Here is a 19,826-nt window from a genome sequence, read left to right as displayed (position 1 = left end):
CCCAGACAGAGAAGGAGAAGAGGGGGGTCAGGGCAGGGTGGGGTTCAGTTCCACACTTCAGAACCTGAGGCGTTGCTAGGCGGGGGCTGAGGGGGCTATAGCCCCGGGTCTTTTGGTTGTAGCCCCGGATAGAAGCTCGGGTGCTACAACCAAAAGGCTATAGCTAGCCCCGAGTCCCCCCACTGCCCTGATCTTTTCCAGACCTAGAAACACCCCCCTGAGCACCGCGCGCCACTGACGCTCGGCCGGCTCTGCTTGCGGCAGCCGGGGGCCTTGAGTCGCTCTAATCTCCTGGCCGTGGCCTTGGGGGGAGTCGCTGTAGAAATACAGAGTGCTTGCTGTGACGGCGCTTCATGAATGTTGTAGCAGTGATAACGGGGGGTTGGGGCTGAGGGGAGAGGGGTGGGAGGGGAGTGGGGGCAAGGTGTGGAGCTTCAAGACGTGGTGAGAACACCAGTGAATGGATAGTGTGGGTTTTGTGGAGATTAATGAATAGGAGAGGGTCTGCCACTGTCAGTGCCCTCAAGGAGTGAGTGAGTTAGAGCAGGCTGCCACTGGGCAATGCCCCACGTGCAGAGCCAACATGCTAGCGCGGGCCAGTGTTTTACTGACTGGGGTGCCCCTTTGCACCCTCTTGGAGTGCCAGACTCGAGTTTTCTTGTACCTTCTTGGAGTGACTGGCTAGTGTGGTCCTTTCTGCCCTCTTGGAGTCACTCGCTGGTATGGTCCTTTGTACCCTCATGGAGTGACTGACTAGTGTGGTCTTTTGTGCCCTCTTGGAGTGACTCGCTGGTGTGGTCCTTTGTACCCTCTTGGAGTGACTGACTAGTGTGGTCCTCTGTGCCCTCTTGGAGTGACTGACTAGTGTGGTCCTGTGTGCCCTCTTGGAGTGACGCACTGGTGTGGTCCTTTGTACCTTCTTGGAGTGACTGACTAGTGTGGTCCTTTGTACCCTCTTGGAGTCACTCGCTGGTGTGGTCCTTTGTACCTTCTTGGAGTGACTGACTAGTGTGGTCCTTTGTACCCTCTTGGAGTCACTCGCTGGTATGGTCCTTTGTACCCTCTTGGAGTGACTGACTAGTGTGGTCTTTTGTGCCCTCTTGGAGTGACTCGTTGGTGTGGTCCTTTGTACCCTCTTGGAGTGACTGACTAGTGTGGTCCTCTGTGCCCTCTTGGAGTGACTGACTAGTGTGGTCCTGTGTGCCCTCTTGAAGTGACGCACTGGTGTGGTCCTTTGTACCTTCTTGGAGTGACTGACTAGTGTGGTCCTGTGTGCCCTCTTGGAGTGACTCGCCAGTGTGGTCCTTTCTGCCCTCTTGGAGTGACTGACTAGTGTGGTCCTGTGTGCCCTCTTGGAGTGACTCACTGGTGTGGTCCTTTGTACCTTCTTGGAGTGACTGACTAGTGTGGTTCTTTGTACCCTCTTGGAGCCACTCGCTGGTGTGGTCCTTTGTACCTTCTTGGAGTGACTGACTAGTGTGGTCCTTTGTACCCTCTTGGAGTCACTCGCTGGTATGGTTCTTTGTACCCTCTTGGAGTGACTGACTAGTGTGGTCTTTTGTGCCCTCTTGGAGTGACTCGCTGGTGTGTGGTCCTTTGTACCCTCTTGGAGTGACTGACTAGTGTGGTTCTGTGTGCCCTCTTGGAGTGACTCACTGGTGTGGTCCTTTGTACCTTCTTGGAGTGACTGACTAGTGTGGTCCTTTGTACCTTCTTGGAGTGACTGACTAGTGTGGTCCTGTGTACCCTCTTGGAGTGACTCGCTAGTGTGGTCCGGTGCGCTCTCTTGGAGTGACTGACTAGTGTGATCCTGTGTGCCCTCTTGGAGTGACTCGCTAGTGTGGTCCTTTCTGCCCTCTTGGAGTGACTGACTAGTGTGGTCCTGTGTTCCCACTTGGAGTGACTGACTAGTGTGGTACTGTGTGCCCTCTTGGAGTGACTGACTAGTGGTCCTGTGTGCCCTCTTGGCGTAATTGTCTCTCGCCTCCTTCTTCCCGGCAGGACTGGCTGATGACTGAGAAGGGCATGGATCCCACCTGTGTTTCCATTGTTCTGGAAGACTCTGTGTGCAATGGCAGCTCCCAGGAGGCTCCGCTCCTCACCACGCACCTGAAGAAGGTGGAGAACACGATCATGGAGGCCCAGCGCTTCTCCCACCTGCCGAAGCGTTCCGCCGTGGACATTGAGTTCATGGAGCTGTCCTACTCCATCCGAGAGGGCTCCTGGTGGAAGAAGAGAGGTAAGCGGATTCCTCTTGTGACCGCCCTACACAATTGAACCACACTACAGTGCGACGTTTATTTATCGACAGTCATTTTTTCGATGGGTTCTTTACCGATTTGTTTTTCTTCTGAAATTTTCTTCTGAAAAAACGATCGAAAAAAATAGGGGGCGTGCGGAAGGTTATATAAGTGGCGAGGGGATCGGGAATAGTATTAAATTAATAGGGGAGTGGGGTTTGGGGAACCCCCCTGGGGAGTGGGGTTTCGAGGGGGAACTCCTAAAAAAAGGTTTTTGATTTTTTTCCTCGAGGAAACAAATTGCAGCAAAAAACCCATCGAAAAAACGACTGTCGATAATTGAACATAGAACCACACATTACAATATGTTGAAGCGAAAAACACTTTTTGTGTGATCTTGGGCGTGGAATAGACCAGTTCAGCTAAGCCACGCATGGCATGCAACAAGACATAAAAAGGGCCCAATGTTGTCACGTTCACTGTGGTGCATGTGACATGGGACATTGTGGTGCAAAGCCGGGTGCATGAAAAGGAGACTCAGCCGAGTGGACGCTGCTTCCCGCCGCTCTGCAAAGCTAGTGCACCTGTCCTGGTCCTTCACCAGGGAAAGCTTAAACTGCAAGCTGAATTAACACAAGGTGTGCTCCAGAATAGGACGACCAGGGGTGGCATGTTTACAATGACCAGGGCAGGGTGGCTGAAGCTTATGGGGCAATCTTTGATCCAGGTGATGTCACGGGAAGTGATATCGGCGGTAGTGACATCACAGGCCTGTGGACGACATACGGGCTAGGCCCTGTTTTTTGAATGACAACCTGCTTTCCACCAACAATGAAAAGGGGATTCATGGAAGGTTTAAAGAGAATCAGAACCGCTTGAGTTTTCATCAGCAACCTTGCATGTGGCAGCACACAGGTGGCAGGACAGGGCTGGTTTGCAATTGGCTGGTTCCCTTCTGAAGTGAAGCAGATGGGCTAAACAATGATGGCATGGAAGCGCGCCTGGAGCACTGCTGATAGTGCGCGTGATTAATACCAAGCCGGGCAGCCATTCGTGTTGTAGTACACAGGGGCCATCCGAATGGCAGAAGTGGCCCACGATTGCACTCCCTCTTCGTGCGTGTTGGATAGCGGGGGACCTCCGGGGCCCCCGCTGATGCTCACACGCAGTCACACATGCACAGCTCAAGAATGCACACAGGAGCGTGTTGCCTGCTCAGGTCCCGGCTGCAACTGCCGGCCGGACCGTCTTTATTAACTGCGCGCATGCGCGAGCCTCGTTGTCGGCTGCGCATGCGCAACAGAGCGTAGTCACTACGCAACAGTGCGCTACAGGATCATCTCGCCTTCCGTCATTCTTTGAAAACGTTCCTATTCTAGCTGTTTCTACTGGCCTACTTTTTCCATCCAGTTTTGATCGCCGTGATGCCCTTGCTGCTGATGGTTTGCACTTTAGAAATCTGCTGTGTAAAACATAAATAAATAAATAAAAAGTCCAATGCAGTTACTTTACATTGCATTTTCCTTTAGTTTTACTCCACTTTCCCCTCCAGAATTACATTTTGCATGTGCCAACCGTTATTTTTCACCTATCCTTAAGAAGGTACACCCACAGACTAGATCATTGGAATATAATAGGCAAGGGAGCTCAGTTGGTTGATGCACCTGCTGCAGCGATCAATGTACAAGCTGCACGGTCACAAGTTTATATCCTGAATGTGCCGGCAAATGATTTAATGTTTCTGAAGCTGGTACAATGAGTAACGTTGAGTGGAGTCGGGCAAACAGAGCGTACGCATGCCTCAGTTCCCCAGCAGGGGAAAGTGGGGGGACCTACCAGGCAGTGCCCGCATGTCCTGGATACTAGGATGGATGGGAGAGAAACTAAAGCAAGGTTTGGAAGGTAGCAGGCCTCGGGATTAAGGAAGCGGCCTCCACGCCAAACCTGAGTTTCGCTCTTAACACCCCCCCCCCCTCCCCTCAGAAGTAGTTTTGCAGATGGAGACTTCAGACCTTCTGGTCTGGGCTAATGACCAAGGATTAAGCCAAAGGACAACTCATCATGTAATGTGCTCTATGTAAATTATAAATATTACTATGTAATGGAGCAAGCCCTGGTGGGTCGAGCAAGCCCTGGTGGGTCTTTTTGTGTAGTTCACACTCACAGAATCACTTCTAGGTAATCAAAATTTTGGTAGCCGCAGGAACGAATCCATTCTGGTAGAGGGATTTGCCCAGGATCACATAGATTGGTCACATGGTGAAGAATAGCTGTGATCACAAGGGTTTACGGGTTGCACGGTTTGCACATTTTTGTGCTTCATACTGCACATTTTCCTGGGGCATCTTTACTTCTCCTTGGTAGAATGTTGGGGGAGGGATGGTGCCAAGTAAAGTGGGGGTCATTGCAGGGGGACAGGGTTGAGGGGTTACCCGAGGAAGGAAAGGATATTAACAAGGAAGGGAGGTTGGGTGAGCTAAGTCCCTGCACTACTCAGAGAGAGAGAGTGAGGCTGTTCCGAGACCACTCACGATAACGGTGGGAGGGCAGCTGGACTCGCAGAGGAAAGTGACCCGTGGAACTAAAATAGATTTGGGCACTGATAAAAAAAAAGCACTCCTGGGCATGGTTATCTGAGGCACTGCTGCTAACAAAAAGGACGGACTAGCATAAAAATGAACCCAGGTAGGGGGAGGCCACCTTAATCATTTTGGAATACGGATGGATTTGAACATCTTTTTGGATTAGGAGTACCCCCAGACAAGCCCCCCACCCCCACAGTGATCTGTCTGCAGGACACTTGGCCCTGGGACCCTCCGATATTGGAAGGGTACTCAGTTATAGCCAACCCGACCCTGAAGGGAGTACAGGGGAGGCCGGCTTCTGGCCTTTTAATGGCGGTGGAGATGGGTAGCAACATGGAGGTAGTGGGGACGGAACACCCGGACCCATATATACAGATGGTGTCGATGGAAGCAGCCTATGGATGCGGAAGGGACCCTTGCATAGTATGCAATGTTTATTGGAAACCAGGGGATAAGGGTGATAAGGTCTTCCTACAAACCTTTGCCGACACCCCCAACACGTGTTTAGAAGGTTGCCCACGCTCCGAGATCATAGTTTGTGAGGACTTCAATGTCTCAGACTTTGAATGCGGGTTGAACAGGAGGGTAGGTGGGACAAGGTAGAGGGGTCCAGGAGAAGGTTGTGGGCACCAGAAGTGTGGGTGAGAAATCTACACAAATTAAAGAGTCAGGTGGAAGGGGACATTCCGGGTCAACCCACGTGGAGTAGGGGTGGAAAGTCAAACACAATTGATTATGTGTTCGTAAGAAGAATATAGCGAAAGTATGGAAACTGATGAATTCAGTAGGGTCGGACTCCGGAACGATCCAAATAAATGCAGTATCTGAGCAAGCATGGGTGAAGCATTATACCACTCTCTTTGACAAGTTTGTTGAGGGATTTGAGGGTGTGAGTCCACCTAAAGGGAGATCATGGGCCTTGGGGTGTGAGAAGGATGACATCTATTAACTGATAGTTAGGGCGTGCAACTCTAGGGCACAGGGGCCGGACGGTCTAACCAACGCCATGTTGAAAGCCGAGCCAAGTACATGGACTGATTTTCTATGTGTCCTCTCCACTAAGATCGAGAAGTTGGGAAGAGTCCGGGACTCCTGGAAAACATCGATAATAGTCCCAATTTTTAAAAAGGGAGTCCAGGACAACCCTGGTCATTACCAGCCTATTGCCCTGGTGGATGTGATTGTGAAAGTCTATGCAGCCTTGTTGCTAAAGAGACTGAAGAAGCGTATCTCTGACTGAGCAAACTTCGACTTATATCAGTCAGGCTTTGTGAAGCAGGTGGGGACTACGCTAAATGTATTTTTATTTTATTTCTTGAAGGCGAGAGTCTCAAAGAGCAAAAAAAATATATATTTGGCATTTGTGGACCTTGAACAGGCCCTTGATTGGGTTGAAACCGACAGTTATTGTGTGATAAATTGGAGGTGGGAGGTTGCCCGCGGGGATTGTTACAAGAAATACAGGCCCTATACTCTGTTACGAGCTTGAGAGTAAGCTTGGACGAGAAGGGGAGGCACTCAGAGTCAAAAACAAAGCGAAGACTCCAACAAGGGTGCCCTTTGGCGCCAGAACTCTTTAACTTCTTTATTTCTGACCTAGAGGCAGCCCTGGACAAGGTAAGATCATTCCCACCGAAGTTCAATGGACGGCGTGTGGGACGCATGTTTTACACGGATGAATTGGTCTTAATCGATCAAACACCCATTGGACTTCTGCGATAACTAAACGAATTGCAGGATTATGTAAAGGAGAACAGGCTCAGGATTAACGTCCCTAAAACCAAAATTCTAATTCTGGAACCCGTGGGCGGCAGAAGGGGCTCCAGACCCTCTTGGGTCCTAAACAATGAACAAATAACAGTAGTAACTACCTTTGTGTATTTGGGAATACTGGTAAACAGTGGTTTGAATGATAGCTCCCGGATATATCAACTAATATTGAAGGCGAAACATCTGGCCTCGCAAACAAGGATCCTACTAAAGAAATGTCGGCGGTTCTCAATGATCCCAGTGATTAAGTTCTACAAGGGCAAGGTGATGCCTATAGTAACTTGTGGAGCACAGGTGTTTTTTGCAACAGATAATGCATGTTGGGTATTAGAGGGCATGTTCTGGAGAAAAGTCTTGGACCTTCCTAGGAGTACGTCGATGCATGTCATTAGGTTTGAGTTGGGTCTTACGTCATTACGTGCAATGATGGAGTGGAAGAGTTTGTCCTTGTACCTGACTTGCATAACTGAGTCTCCGTAAGAGGGTTTGGACTTTTGAAAGAGGCTTTAGATGCAAAGAGCGAAACTGCCTTGAACATCTGGACATCGGCATGTGTCAAAATGTTGACAGACTTGGGTAGGATGGAATTTGAATTGTTAACTAATCCAGAGGCAATTAAAACAAAGCTATGGAAAAAAGACTGGGTGGATACAATAAATGTAAGTAGAGAGTACGAGACATAACAAGACTTCAAAGGGGAATGTCGGTACAGGAACGCTATCCTGAGATACCTGAGACTGTTCCTGTGCAGCTTCACTTGAGCCCAGTTCTTGCGGTACAGACTGAACCTAAACCCTACGAAGGAAATCCTGAGGGTTAGGAAACAATGGCAGGGCCAAGACATGAAATGTAGATTCTGTAACTGCCCTGGATCTGAGGAGTTGCTGTTCCATCTAATACTGGTCTGCCAGGGTCTCGCTGAAAAAAGAACCCTATACTTGGGTCAAAGCCTAAATAAACCGAATACGCCCTCCTTAGACGACTTGTGAAGTATGATTATGAGAGTGTGAACCTTACCATCGCTCTGACCAATTTCTTGGAAGACATCTGCCAAGGATTAGATAAGGAGGTTGAGAAACCTTGTTAAAATATTGGTGGGGAGCCAATCAAGTCCTTATTCCGTGTTGGGAGCAATAATTTTAAAATTACATTTAATCATGGGAGTTCAATATGTTTTAAAAGTGGGATGCTCAGGTACTTTGGAAATTTGTATGTGAGAAATGGGATTGTTTTCTACTAAGCATGGGACATTTTTTGTAACTATTAGGAGTGGAGTTGATTTAATTAATTGGGGGTAAATGTGATTTTGGAAATGTGTTTTTGTAATTGGTGAAAGGTTTATACGGAAGCCAAAGCACTAATAAAATAAATGTTTAAAAAGTAAAGATTGATGTTTGTTATGTTCTGTCTTTTTAAATCACAACATTTTGTATTCTTGTACAGTAATTTTAGTTTTATTTGTCAGTATAAAACACAGGACCGCACATAACAGAATGCAATCCAATGGGGCTCCAAAAGAGAGTGTTCATAGAGCATCCAACACAGGTCACCTTGCAATAGCTTTTATATGCATGTGTGATACCTTCATTTGCTCGTAGTCACTATTTAAAACAGCAATGCATCTTATTCATATGGATGATGAGAATACAAGTTCCATTCCCACAAAATAACAAAACGTACAGCAAGTCTTATGAACTAGTGGTTTTCACTTGTAGAAAAATGGTTTTACTTGGTAACAGTCTATTTCGTTGGTTAAGTTGGAATACCATATTTTGAGCGACAAAACAAATGAGGACTTTGCAGATGACATCATACACTTGCTCAAATTGATGCAACAGTCTGTGGGAATGTCACACTGACGTGGTAATGGGCCTCCATCACACAGCTGATGACCCTGCTTTGTCTGCTCTCAGCTGAAAATAACTACTGCTGGGAGAAAGCAAAGACGAGCTCATGGAGTATTGTCGGCTGCTACTCAGTCCCTGTAATCCATGGTCCAGAGACTGCCATATCCAGGAGAGTGGGGTGGGGTGAACAAGGCTCCCCCGAGAATTTCCAGGGAGGGCTGAAAACCTCCAGTGTGCAAAGATATGTAAGAACGTCTCCCAATTGTAAGCACATTAGAGACACACTTCTCTCACCTGACAACAAATCAGGTTCAGATTAGGACAGAATAAATCATGGGCACACGTCTTTGGACAGAAAAGCAGACGTGGGCCTTTCTTTTCGGACAGCAAACCAGGGCCAGACCTCTCTCTTTGGACCCAGCATGAAGGACCATTCTCTCTGGACCGAACATCAGGACCAGACCTCTCTCTTTGGACCCAGCCTTAAGGACCATTCTCTCTGGACAGAAGATCAGGGCCAGACCTCTCTCTTTGGACCCAGCATGAAGGACCATTCTCTCTGGACAGAACATCAGGGCCAGACCTCTCTATTTGGAGCCAACATGAAGGACCATTCTCTCCGGACAGAACATCAGGGCCAGACCTCTCTCTTTGGACCCAGCCCTAAGGACCATTCCCTCTGGACAGAACATCAGGGCCAGACCTCTCTCTTTGGACCCAGCATCAAGGACCATTCTCTCTGGACAGAACATCAGGGCCAGACCTCTCTATTTGGACCCAGCCTTAAAGACCATTCTCTCTGGACAGAACATCAGGGCCAGACCTCTCTCTTTGGACCCCACCTTAAGGACCATTTTCTCTGGGCAGAACATCAGTGCCAGACCTCTCTCTTTAGACCCAGCCTTAAGGACCATTCTCTCTGGACAGAACATCAGGGCCAGACCTCTCTCTTTGGACCCAGCATGAAGGACCATTCTCTCTGGACAGAACATCAGGGCCAGACCTCTCTCTTTGGTCCCAGCATCAAGAACCGTTCTCTCTGGACAGAACATCAGGGCCAGACCTCTCTCTTTGGACCCAGCATGAAGGACCGTTCTCTCTGAACAGAACATCAGGGCCAGAACTCTCTACTCTCTCTTTGGACCCAGCCAGAAGGACCATTCTCTCTGGACAGAACATCAGGGCCAGACCTCTCTCTTTGGACCCAACATGAAGGACCATTCTCTCTGGACAGAACATCAGGGCCAGACCTCTCTCTTTGGACCCAGCCCTAAGGACCATTCTCTCTGGTCAGAACATCAGGGCCAGACCTCTCTCTTTGGACCTAGCCTTAAGGACCATTCTCTCTGGACAGAACATCAGGGCCAGACCTCTCTCTTTGGTCCTAGCATCAAGGACCATTCTCTCTGGACAGAACATCAGGGCCAGACCTCTCTCTTTGGACCCACCCTTAAGGACCACTCTCTCTGGACAGAACATCAGTGCCAGACCTCTCTCCTTGGACCCAGCCTTAAGGACCATTCTCTCTGGACAGAACCTCAGGGCTAGACCTCTCTCTTTGGACCCAGCATGAAGGACCGTTCTCTCTGGACAGAACATCAGGGCCAGACCTCTCTCTTTGGACCCAGCATGAAGGACCATTCTCTCTGGACAGAACATCAGGGCCAGACCTCTCTCTTTGGACCCAGCATGAAGGACCATTGTCCCTGGACAAAACATCAGGGCCAGACCTCTCTCTTTGGACCCAGCATCAAGGACCATTCTCTCTGGACAGAACATCAGGGCCAGACCTCTCTCTTTGGACCCAGCATGAAGGACCATTCTCTCTGGACAGAACATCAGGGCCAGACCTCTCTCTTTGGACAGAGCATCAAGCACCATTCTCTCTGGACAGAACATCAGGGCCAGACCTCTCTCTTTGAACACAGCATGAAGGGCCAGACCTCTCTCTTTGGACAGAGCATCAAGCACCATTCTCTCTGGACAGAACATCAGGGCCAGACCTCTCTCTTTGGACACAGCATGAAGGACCATTCTCTCTTGACAGAACATCAGGGCCAGACCTCTCTCTTTGGACACAGAATGAGGACCATTCTCTGGACAGAACATCAGGGCCAGACCTCTCTCTTTGGACACAGCATGAAGGACCATTCTCTCTGGACAGAACATCAGGGCCAGACCTCTCTCTTTGGACACAGCATGAAGGGCCATTCTCTATGGACAGAACATCAGGGCCAGACCTCTCTCTTTGGACCCAGCATCAAGGACCATTCTCTCTGGACAGATCATCAGGGCCAGACCTCTCTCTTTGGACACAGCATGAAGGGCCAGACCTCTCTGTATGGACAGAGCATCAAGCACCATTCTCTCTGGACAGAACATCAGGGCCAGACCTCTCTCTTTGGACACAGCATGAAGGACCATTCTCTCTGGACAGAACATAAGAGCCAGGCCTCTCTTTTTGGACCCAGCATGAATGACCGTTCTCTCTGGACAGAACATCAGGGCCAGACCTCTCTCTTTGGACCCAGCATCAATGACCATTCTCTCTGGACAGAGCATCAGGGCCAGACCTCTCTCTTTGGACCCAGCCTTAAAGACCATTCTCTCTGGACAGAACATCAGGGCCAGACCTATCTCTTTGGACCCAGCATCAAGGACCATTCTCTCTGGACAGAGCATCAGGGCCAGACCTCTCTATTTGGACCCAGCCTTGAGGACCATTCTCTCTGGACAGAACATCAGGGCTAGACCTCTCTCTTTGGACCCAGCATGAAGGACCATTCTCTCTGGACAGAACATCAGGGCCAGACCTCTCTCTTTGGACCCAGCCTTAAGGACCGTTCTCTCTGGACAGAAGATCAGGGCCAGATCTCTCTCTTTGGACCCAGCCTTAAGGACCGTTCTCTCTGGACAGAACATCCGGGCCAGACCTCTCTCTTTGGACCCAGCATCAAGAACCGTTCTCTCTGGACAGAACATCAGGGCCAGACCTCTCTCTTTGGACCCAGCATGAAGGACCGTTCTCTCTGGACAGAACATCAGGGCTAGACCTCTCTCTTTGGACCCAGCCAGAAGGACCATTCTCTCTGGACAGAACCTCAGGGCCAGACCTCTCTCTTTGGACCCAACATGAAGGACCATTCTCTCTGGACAGAACATCAGGGCCAGACCTCTCTCTTTGGACCCAGCCCTAAGGACCATTCTCTCTGGACAGAACATCAGGGCCAGACCGCTCTCTTTGGACCTAGCCTTAAGGACCATTCTCTCTGGACAGAACATCACGGCCAAACCTCTCTCTTTGGACCCAGCCTTAAGGACCATTCTCTCTGGACAGAACATCAGGGCCAGACCTCTCTCTTTGGACCCAGCATGAATGACCGTTCTCTCTGGACAGAACATCAGGGCCAGACCTCTCACTTTGGACCCAGCCAGAAGGACCATTCTCTCTGGACAGAACATCAGGGCCAGACCTCTCTCTTTGGACCCAGCCTGAAGGACCATTCTCTCTGGACAGAACATCAGGGCCAGACCTCTCCCTTTGGACCCAGCATGAAGGACCATTGACCCTGGACAGAACATCAGGGCTAGACCTTTCTCTTTGGACCCAGCATCAAGGACCTTTCTCTCTGGACAGAACATCAGGGCCAGACATCTCTCTTTGGACAGAGCATCAAGCACCATTCTCTCTGGACATAACATCAGGGCCAGACCTCTCTCTTTGGGCACAGCATAAAGGGCCAGACCTCTCTGGACAGAACATCAGGGCCAGACCTCTCTCTTTGGACCCAGCATGAAGGACCGTTCTCTCTGGACAGAACATCAGGGCCAGACCTTTCTCTTTGGACCCAGCATGAAGGACCGTTCTCTCTGGACAGAACATCAGGGCCAGACCTCTCTCTTTGGACCCAGCATGAAGGACCATTGTCCCTGGACAAAACATCAGGGCCAGACCTCTCTCTTTGGACCCAGCATCAAGGACCATTCTCTCTGGACAGAACATCAGGGCCAGACCTCTCTCTTTGGACCCAGCATGAAGGACCATTCTCTCTGGACAGAACATCAGGGCCAGACCTCTCTCTTTGGACAGAGCATCAAGCACCATTCTCTCTGGACAGAACATCAGGGCCAGACCTCTCTCTTTGAACACAGCATGAAGGGCCAGACCTCTCTCTTTGGACAGAGCATCAAGCACCATTCTCTCTGGACAGAACATCAGGGCCAGACCTCTCTCTTTGAACACAGCATGAAGGACCATTCTCTCTTGACAGAACATCAGGGCCAGATCTCTCTCTTTGGACACAGAATGAGGACAATTCTCTGGACAGAACATCAGGGCCAGACCTCTCTCTTTGGACACAGCATGAAGGACCATTCTCTCTGGACAGAACATCAGGGCCAGACCTCTCTCTTTGGACACAGCATGAAGGGCCATTCTCTCTGGACAGAACATCAGGGCCAGACCTCTCTGTTTGGACCCAGCATCAAGGACCATTCTCTCTGGACAGATCATCAGGGCCAGACCTCTCTCTTTGGACACAGCATGAAGGGCCAGACCTCTCTGTATGGACAGAGCATCAAGCACCATTCTCTCTGGACAGAACATCAGGGCCAGACCTCTCTCTTTGGACACAGCATGAAGGACCATTCTCTCTGGACAGAACATAAGAGCCAGGCCTCTCTTTTTGGACCCAGCATGAATGACCGTTCTCTCTGGACAGAACATCAGGGCCAGACCTCTCTCTTTGGACCCAGCATCAATGACCATTCTCTCTGGACAGAGCATCAGGGCCAGACCTCTCTCTTTGGACCCAGCCTTAAAGACCATTCTCTCTGGACAGAACATCAGGGCCAGACCTATCTCTTTGGACCCAGCATCAAGGACCATTCTCTCTGGACAGAGCATCAGGGCCAGACCTCTCTATTTGGACCCAGCCTTGAGGACCATTCTCTCTGGACAGAACATCAGGGCTAGACCTCTCTCTTTGGACCCAGCATGAAGGACCATTCTCTCTGGACAGAACATCAGGGCCAGACCTCTCTCTTTGGACCCAGCCTTAAGGACCGTTCTCTCTGGACAGAAGATCAGGGCCAGATCTCTCTCTTTGGACCCAGCCTTAAGGACCGTTCTCTCTGGACAGAACATCCGGGCCAGACCTCTCTCTTTGGACCCAGCATCAAGAACCGTTCTCTCTGGACAGAACATCAGGGCTAGACCTCTCTCTTTGGACCCAGCCAGAAGGACCATTCTCTCTGGACAGAACCTCAGGGCCAGACCTCTCTCTTTGGACCCAACATGAAGGACCATTCTCTCTGGACAGAACATCAGGGCCAGACCTCTCTCTTTGGACCCAGCCCTAAGGACCATTCTCTCTGGACAGAACATCAGGGCCAGACCGCTCTCTTTGGACCTAGCCTTAAGGACCATTCTCTCTGGACAGAACATCACGGCCAAACCTCTCTCTTTGGACCCAGCCTTAAGGACCATTCTCTCTGGACAGAACATCAGGGCCAGACCTCTCTCTTTGGACCCAGCATGAATGACCGTTCTCTCTGGACAGAACCAGGGCCAGACCTCTCACTTTGGACCCAGCCAGAAGGACCATTCTCTCTGGACAGAACATCAGGGCCAGACCTTTCTCTTTGGACCCAGCCTGAAGGACCATTCTCTCTGGACAGAACATCAGGGCCAGACCTCTCCCTTTGGACCCAGCATGAAGGACCATTGACCCTGGACAGAACATCAGGGCTAGACCTCTCTCTTTGGACCCAGCATCAAGGACCTTTCTCTCTGGACAGAACATCAGGGCCAGACCTCTCTCTTTGGACAGAGCATCAAGCACCATTCTCTCTGGACAGATCAGGGCCAGACCTCTCTCTTTGGGCACAGCATAAAGGGCCAGACCTCTCTCTTTGGACAGAGCATCAAGCACCATTCTCTCTGGACAGAACATCAGGGCCAGACCTCTCTCTTTAGACACAGCATGAAGGACCATTCTCGCTGGACAGAACATCAGGGCCAGACCTCTCTCTTTGGACACAGCATGAAGGACCATTCTCTCTGGACAGAACATCAGGGCCAGACCTCTCTCTTTGGACACAGCAGGAAGGACCATTCTCTTTGTACAGAGCATCAGGGCCAGACCTCTCTCTTTGGACACAGCATGAAGGACCATTCTCTCTGGACAGAGCATCAGGACCAGACCTCTCTCTTTGGACACAGCATTCAGGGCCAGACCTCTCTCTTTGGACACAGCAGGAAGGACCATTCTCTCTGCACAGAGCATCAGGGCCAGACCTCTCTCTTTGGACACAGCATGAAGGACCATTCTCTCTGGACAGAGCATCTGGGCCAGTCCTCTCTCTTTGGACACAGCAGGAAGGACCATTCTCTTTGTACAGAGCATCAGGGCCAGACCTCTCTCTTTGGACACAGCATGAAGGACCATTCTCTCTGGACAGAGCATCAGGACCAGACCTCTCTCTTTGGACACAGCATTCAGGGCCAGACCTCTCTCTTTGGACACAGCAGGAAGGACCATTCTCTCTGCACAGAGCATCAGGGCCAGACCTCTCTCTTTGGACACAGCATGAAGGACCATTCTCTCTGGACAGAGCATCTGGGCCAGTCCTTGATAGAATGACTGCCATTTTAGCCATAGATTTGCACTTTTGGAGATGCGGCCTAATGGTAGAGGCTCATTTACACACTGGGGAAAGACGCACAATGACATTTTTAGTTTAGGCTATTTGGCGGTGCACCACACATCAGCAGGAACGCTTTCACTGGAGTACAGATAGGCGGGAGAGGGGATATGATCAGGCGCACACAGCTTGTGGTTGTTGTTAAGATTTGTTGCCACCCATTGGCTATGTTACTCCTGATGGCCATTCCCAGGCACTGCTCCCCACTCCCCATCCAAAGCACCTTCCCCTGCCATCTCTTTGAGCTAGCTCTATCATGCAGTGACATCAAGCTTTGTGCTGTACTTGGTCTGCCAATAATATGTCTAAGAAGTCTTCTGATAGTTAATGCCACAATCGAAGCTGTACATAAATTCCTGGTGCAATAAAAATGTCTTCATCGAGTCTGCCTCCAGCCACTTGTTTTAGAAGTGGTTTGTGTGTCCTCGTATCTGTTCCTTGCAGTGTAGTCCTATTAAAAACAAGCATTGTGAAATCCAACAGTTGTGGCTTACATATATGTATTAGAGAGGCATTTGGCAGGCATTGCTGTCCTATGCCTCGGTACTCACTCACACCATGTATCATCTGTTGCCGTCCTATGACCAGGTGCTGTCATTATGGCAATGCCTGCCAAATGCCAATCCAACGCCTACTCAAAAGCCACAACTGTTGGCTTTCCTGTAGTTTCTTAAAGTTGCATGTACTCTCGAGACCAGAAGGGATCTCTCTCTCAGCCCCCTCCCACCCTCACATGCCGGTCTGCTTTCTGTTCTTCATACCCTTTCAGCTTAAAGAGGTTGGTTATCCTTGGCTGGCATGGCCTGGTGTTGAACCCCCTTTCTTGAATTCCACTGAAAGCAATACTTCAAGCAAAGCGCCACCTGCTAAAAACAAAAGGGTTAGCTGCACATGCGCACACCAGACCAGCCGGCAAAGGATTCAAACAAGACCTTATTTACAGAGCCATATTTATTTGTCACGGTTGACAGGTTTGGCAGACTGCGGCCACCGTACTACCTCATGGTGAGTGTGTGTGTTGAAGCCAGCTCCTCAGAGCAAAGTAAAACGCCTGCCTGTATTTAAATATGGCAACACTTTATTATTAGAGGGTAACCCATTTTTGGTTGGAGCAGGTGCTCCCTGTAAAGAAAAAGTAAGACTTGTTTTATTTGTGTGTTTTAAAGTAAATATTTGAATGAGATGAGTCAAACTTAAATCAAGAGTACAGAGTTGCAATTTCAAATGTGAAAAACAATCTTTTTAAAAACTAGAATGAGATCAGAAGACAATGCATGTTTCACAACTTCCTGGTGCTTCTCCAAGGCCCAGACATTACATTCCTCAGAATTACAAAATCGAATAATGCTTTGTGTCTTTATCGTTCTTGTCTCATATGGACATAGTTACCAAGGATCCCCCCTTTTCCTGAGATTTTACATATAATGTCTTTAATGGGATTTTATTCTTTTGATTTTTCATAAGAACATATATTTTTTTAAAAGATCCAGAGAATTGTTTTAGATTTTGAAAGACCTGTAAAGTTAGGTCCAATGATTATCTTGTCAATAATTGAATGATGTGGATAAGTGCAATGTGGTGCTTCCGATATTTACAGCATAGGCAACCTTCAGCTCTGCAGCTGTTTTGCACTACAACTCCCTTCATTCTTAGCCAGTATAGTCAATGTTGAGGGGTCATGGGAATTGTAGTACAACCCACCTGGAGAGCCACATGTTGCAGACCCCTAGCTGAGAAAAACAGTTGTTTGCCTGGGCTGCCCTTTCAGAGTAACCAGTCTGTTAGCTGGGATAGTGGCAAGGGTTGGTTTCCAAGCACTATTAGCACAAGTATGTGTAGCACCTGCTCCAAATAAAAGCGGGATAACCTCTCACCAATCATTCCAAGTATTGCTTCCGGGAGATAATATAGAAACATGATGGACCTGATTAGCATGAGAGGAAAGAGCATTCATGTTTGCAATATTGAATTTCGTTGTTGCAACGTGTCCTTATGTGAATGGTAAACCACACGAGCCCTGACACCTTGTTCAAATCGGTCATAGCGTGCAAATGTTCTACAAATACACCTTGCTGCGGTGAATCTTTAGAGTCCCAGTGGAATACAAGCTGGGGCTGGTCATTAGTTTTGGCTATTAGGCCTATAAGCTAACACGAATGACATGGGCAGTGGATATAGCACAAAGATGAGGTGTGAGGAGGGAGTCAGACTGTGGGTGCTGTTTGGATTTTACCCACGCATTGGCCTCTAATGGCCTTGTTAGTCCCATGGCTGTTCTCACCTACAATCTGCCCCCCCACCCATCAAAACACACAGCCCCTGGAATCTTTGGAGCTATGGGCTGTGCTTTTAAGGGGACGCCAGTGTAATTTGTAATCAATCTTCTGAAAGTGAATGGCTTAATGGCAATGGTAAATAACCTCCTGGCGCAATACAATACCCTCTCAAATGTGCCTTCAGCCACTTGATTTATAAGCATTACATGCATCCTTGCAGCTGCTCCTTGCACTGAGTTCCCATTAAGAGAAGCACGGCAAAGCCAAGAGAATGAGTCATACTTAAATGCAGAGCACAGAGCTGCAATTTCAAATGTGAAAACATTATTGGCTTTTGCATAGGAATTAGGTAGGACTTTTCCAACCACTGACCTAATAACCACAGTTACTAACACCATTTGCCAATAACTAACACCATTTGCCAATAGTTGCATTAGGCAGTGCCCCGGAAATGCTTGCCCCATCCGTACACAAAAGGTATAACTGTTGGCTTTGCAATGCTTGCTTTCTTCTTCTTGTTTCCAGCTTGGCTTGTGGTTTAGTTGGTGCATTTGACTGTTCACCCTTTTTGCTACTTACTAGAGGAGATAGGTTTATGTACTAGGCCTCTATCCCAGGAAGGAAAAACCTCAATTGATGCACTGATGGATATCTCACAGGATGTGCCTAAAATCCCCTTCCTACTTTCTTTCTGTTCTCCTGTCAGGTTGAGTCTGTTCTTTCTCTTTCCTTTCTGGCCTGTTGCCCACAGTAATCTACTATCACATGGACGCAGAACGTGTATTCGACTCACCATGGTAAACATGATGTTAATTAGAAACATGGGTAGATGTACAGACATGTGAACCAGACAGCAGACCTTGCAACACAAGACTTTGCAAAAGTGTTCTCCTCTCTCTCAAAAACACCATGGACAACTCTCTTGTTCCATGCTAAGAACCAGGACAAATCTCAGATAGGCACTTCATAGCCAACATGTGCCTCTCCATATGTCTTGGACTACAACTACTATAAGCCGAGCCAGCACAGTTAATGGTGAGGGATCATGGGAGTCACAGTCCCAAACATCTGGAGAGGTGCAGGTTGCAGACCCCTGTCTCTCTAGTAGAACTGGTTTGTTAGGTCAAAAGGGTGTTGTCCACTCTTTAAGCCACCCCACTTAGAAAAAAGGTGCTCTGTGAAACTTGATGTAAGCTACTATGTGCATGCGCGCTGTTCAGCTGTTCCCAATGCTGCTCGTAGTAGCACTGTTGCGCAGCCACGTCACGCGCCGGAGAATGATGTCTGCTTCATGCCCGTAGGGCTCCACGTAGACGTTGTAATGGATGAATGGAATGGTGGATGATGGAATGGGTGGATGATGGCAACTGATAGCAGACCTGGGTCAGTCTGAAGCATGGGATTCTCTAAGGACTGGTGTCAGTCCTATTATGCACAGCATTTAACATTCATTGGCTGTTGACAGACAATAGAACGGATTGAATGGGTGCAGTGTGGGCCTGGAACTTTGTCCGTGCAGTGCACCTTCCATTCCAGACTGTCAGTGGGGCAGCATCAGAATTTATCCGATGGAAGAAAGCGCTGACATTTTCACTTTTCTTGTCCCATTGAAGTGACAGTGAGTCTTGCTGCAACACAGCAGGTTAGCCAAAGAAGCTGTCTAGCGAGGGAAGGGGACGGGGGAGGGATGAGGATGTGAAAGCAGATGTTTGTGTAGGCTCTCGGAAAAATGTATATTGTGGAAATGCTGCATGTATTGCACATGCAGCATGAAAAAGTCTTTTTAAAGTGGCAATCGGGGTCAGCGAATTCATGTTTTTTATGTTAGTAGAATTATTGGATAAAGCCGACAAGTTCTAATGTCGGAAAACAGGCATATATTGGCAGAGCCAGCACACACATGTTTTCTTACAGTGGCATTATTGGAATTATGGACAAAGTAAGCACAAGGGTTTTCTAATGTGGGAGTACTGGCATATATTTGCAAAGCCAACATGGACATGCTGTCTTACAGTAGCATTATGGGTAAATGAAGCACAAGATTTTCCTGCATATACTGGTGCAGTTAGCATGAGCATGTTTTCTGACAGTGGCATTTACAGACAAAGCAGACATGAGTGTGTTCTAACTTGGCATATACTGGCAGAGCTGAGAGGTCTTGTTAACTGTGGCATTATTAGCATATGGCCAAAACCAACACAAGGGTGTTCTTACGTAGGAGTACTATCAATAGGAGCAGAGCTATCATGCAGATATTTTCTCAAAGTGAAATTATGGGCAAAGCAACATTAATGTGTTCTGTTGTGACAATATTGGTATATAATGGTACAGTCACAGTGAACAGGTCTTCTCACAGTGGTATTACTGGCATTATGAGCAAAGCCAACGTGTTCTTATGTGGCA

At 48.7% G+C, this 19,826-nt stretch overlaps 1 protein-coding gene across 2 annotated transcripts in view; it reads left to right on the top strand.

The window, feature by feature from the left end:
- Nucleotides 1-19,826, top strand: part of ABCG4 (ATP binding cassette subfamily G member 4) — a 230,804-nt gene that overhangs the window by 67,925 nt on the left and 143,053 nt on the right. For both annotated transcript variants that reach the window (XM_069614377.1, XM_069614376.1), the window contains exon 2: nt 2,002-2,239. In XM_069614377.1, the coding sequence (XP_069470478.1) occupies nt 2,011-2,239 (229 nt within the window). In that variant the 5' untranslated portion in view covers nt 2,002-2,010. The remainder of the gene's footprint in view (nt 1-2,001; nt 2,240-19,826) is intronic.

Source organism: Ambystoma mexicanum, chromosome 9, assembly GCF_040938575.1.
Source record: "Ambystoma mexicanum isolate Mex_15411 chromosome 9, UKY_AmexF1_1, whole genome shotgun sequence".
NCBI lineage: Eukaryota > Metazoa > Chordata > Amphibia > Caudata > Ambystomatidae > Ambystoma > Ambystoma mexicanum.
This window is presented reverse-complemented; position numbering and strand designations above follow the sequence as displayed.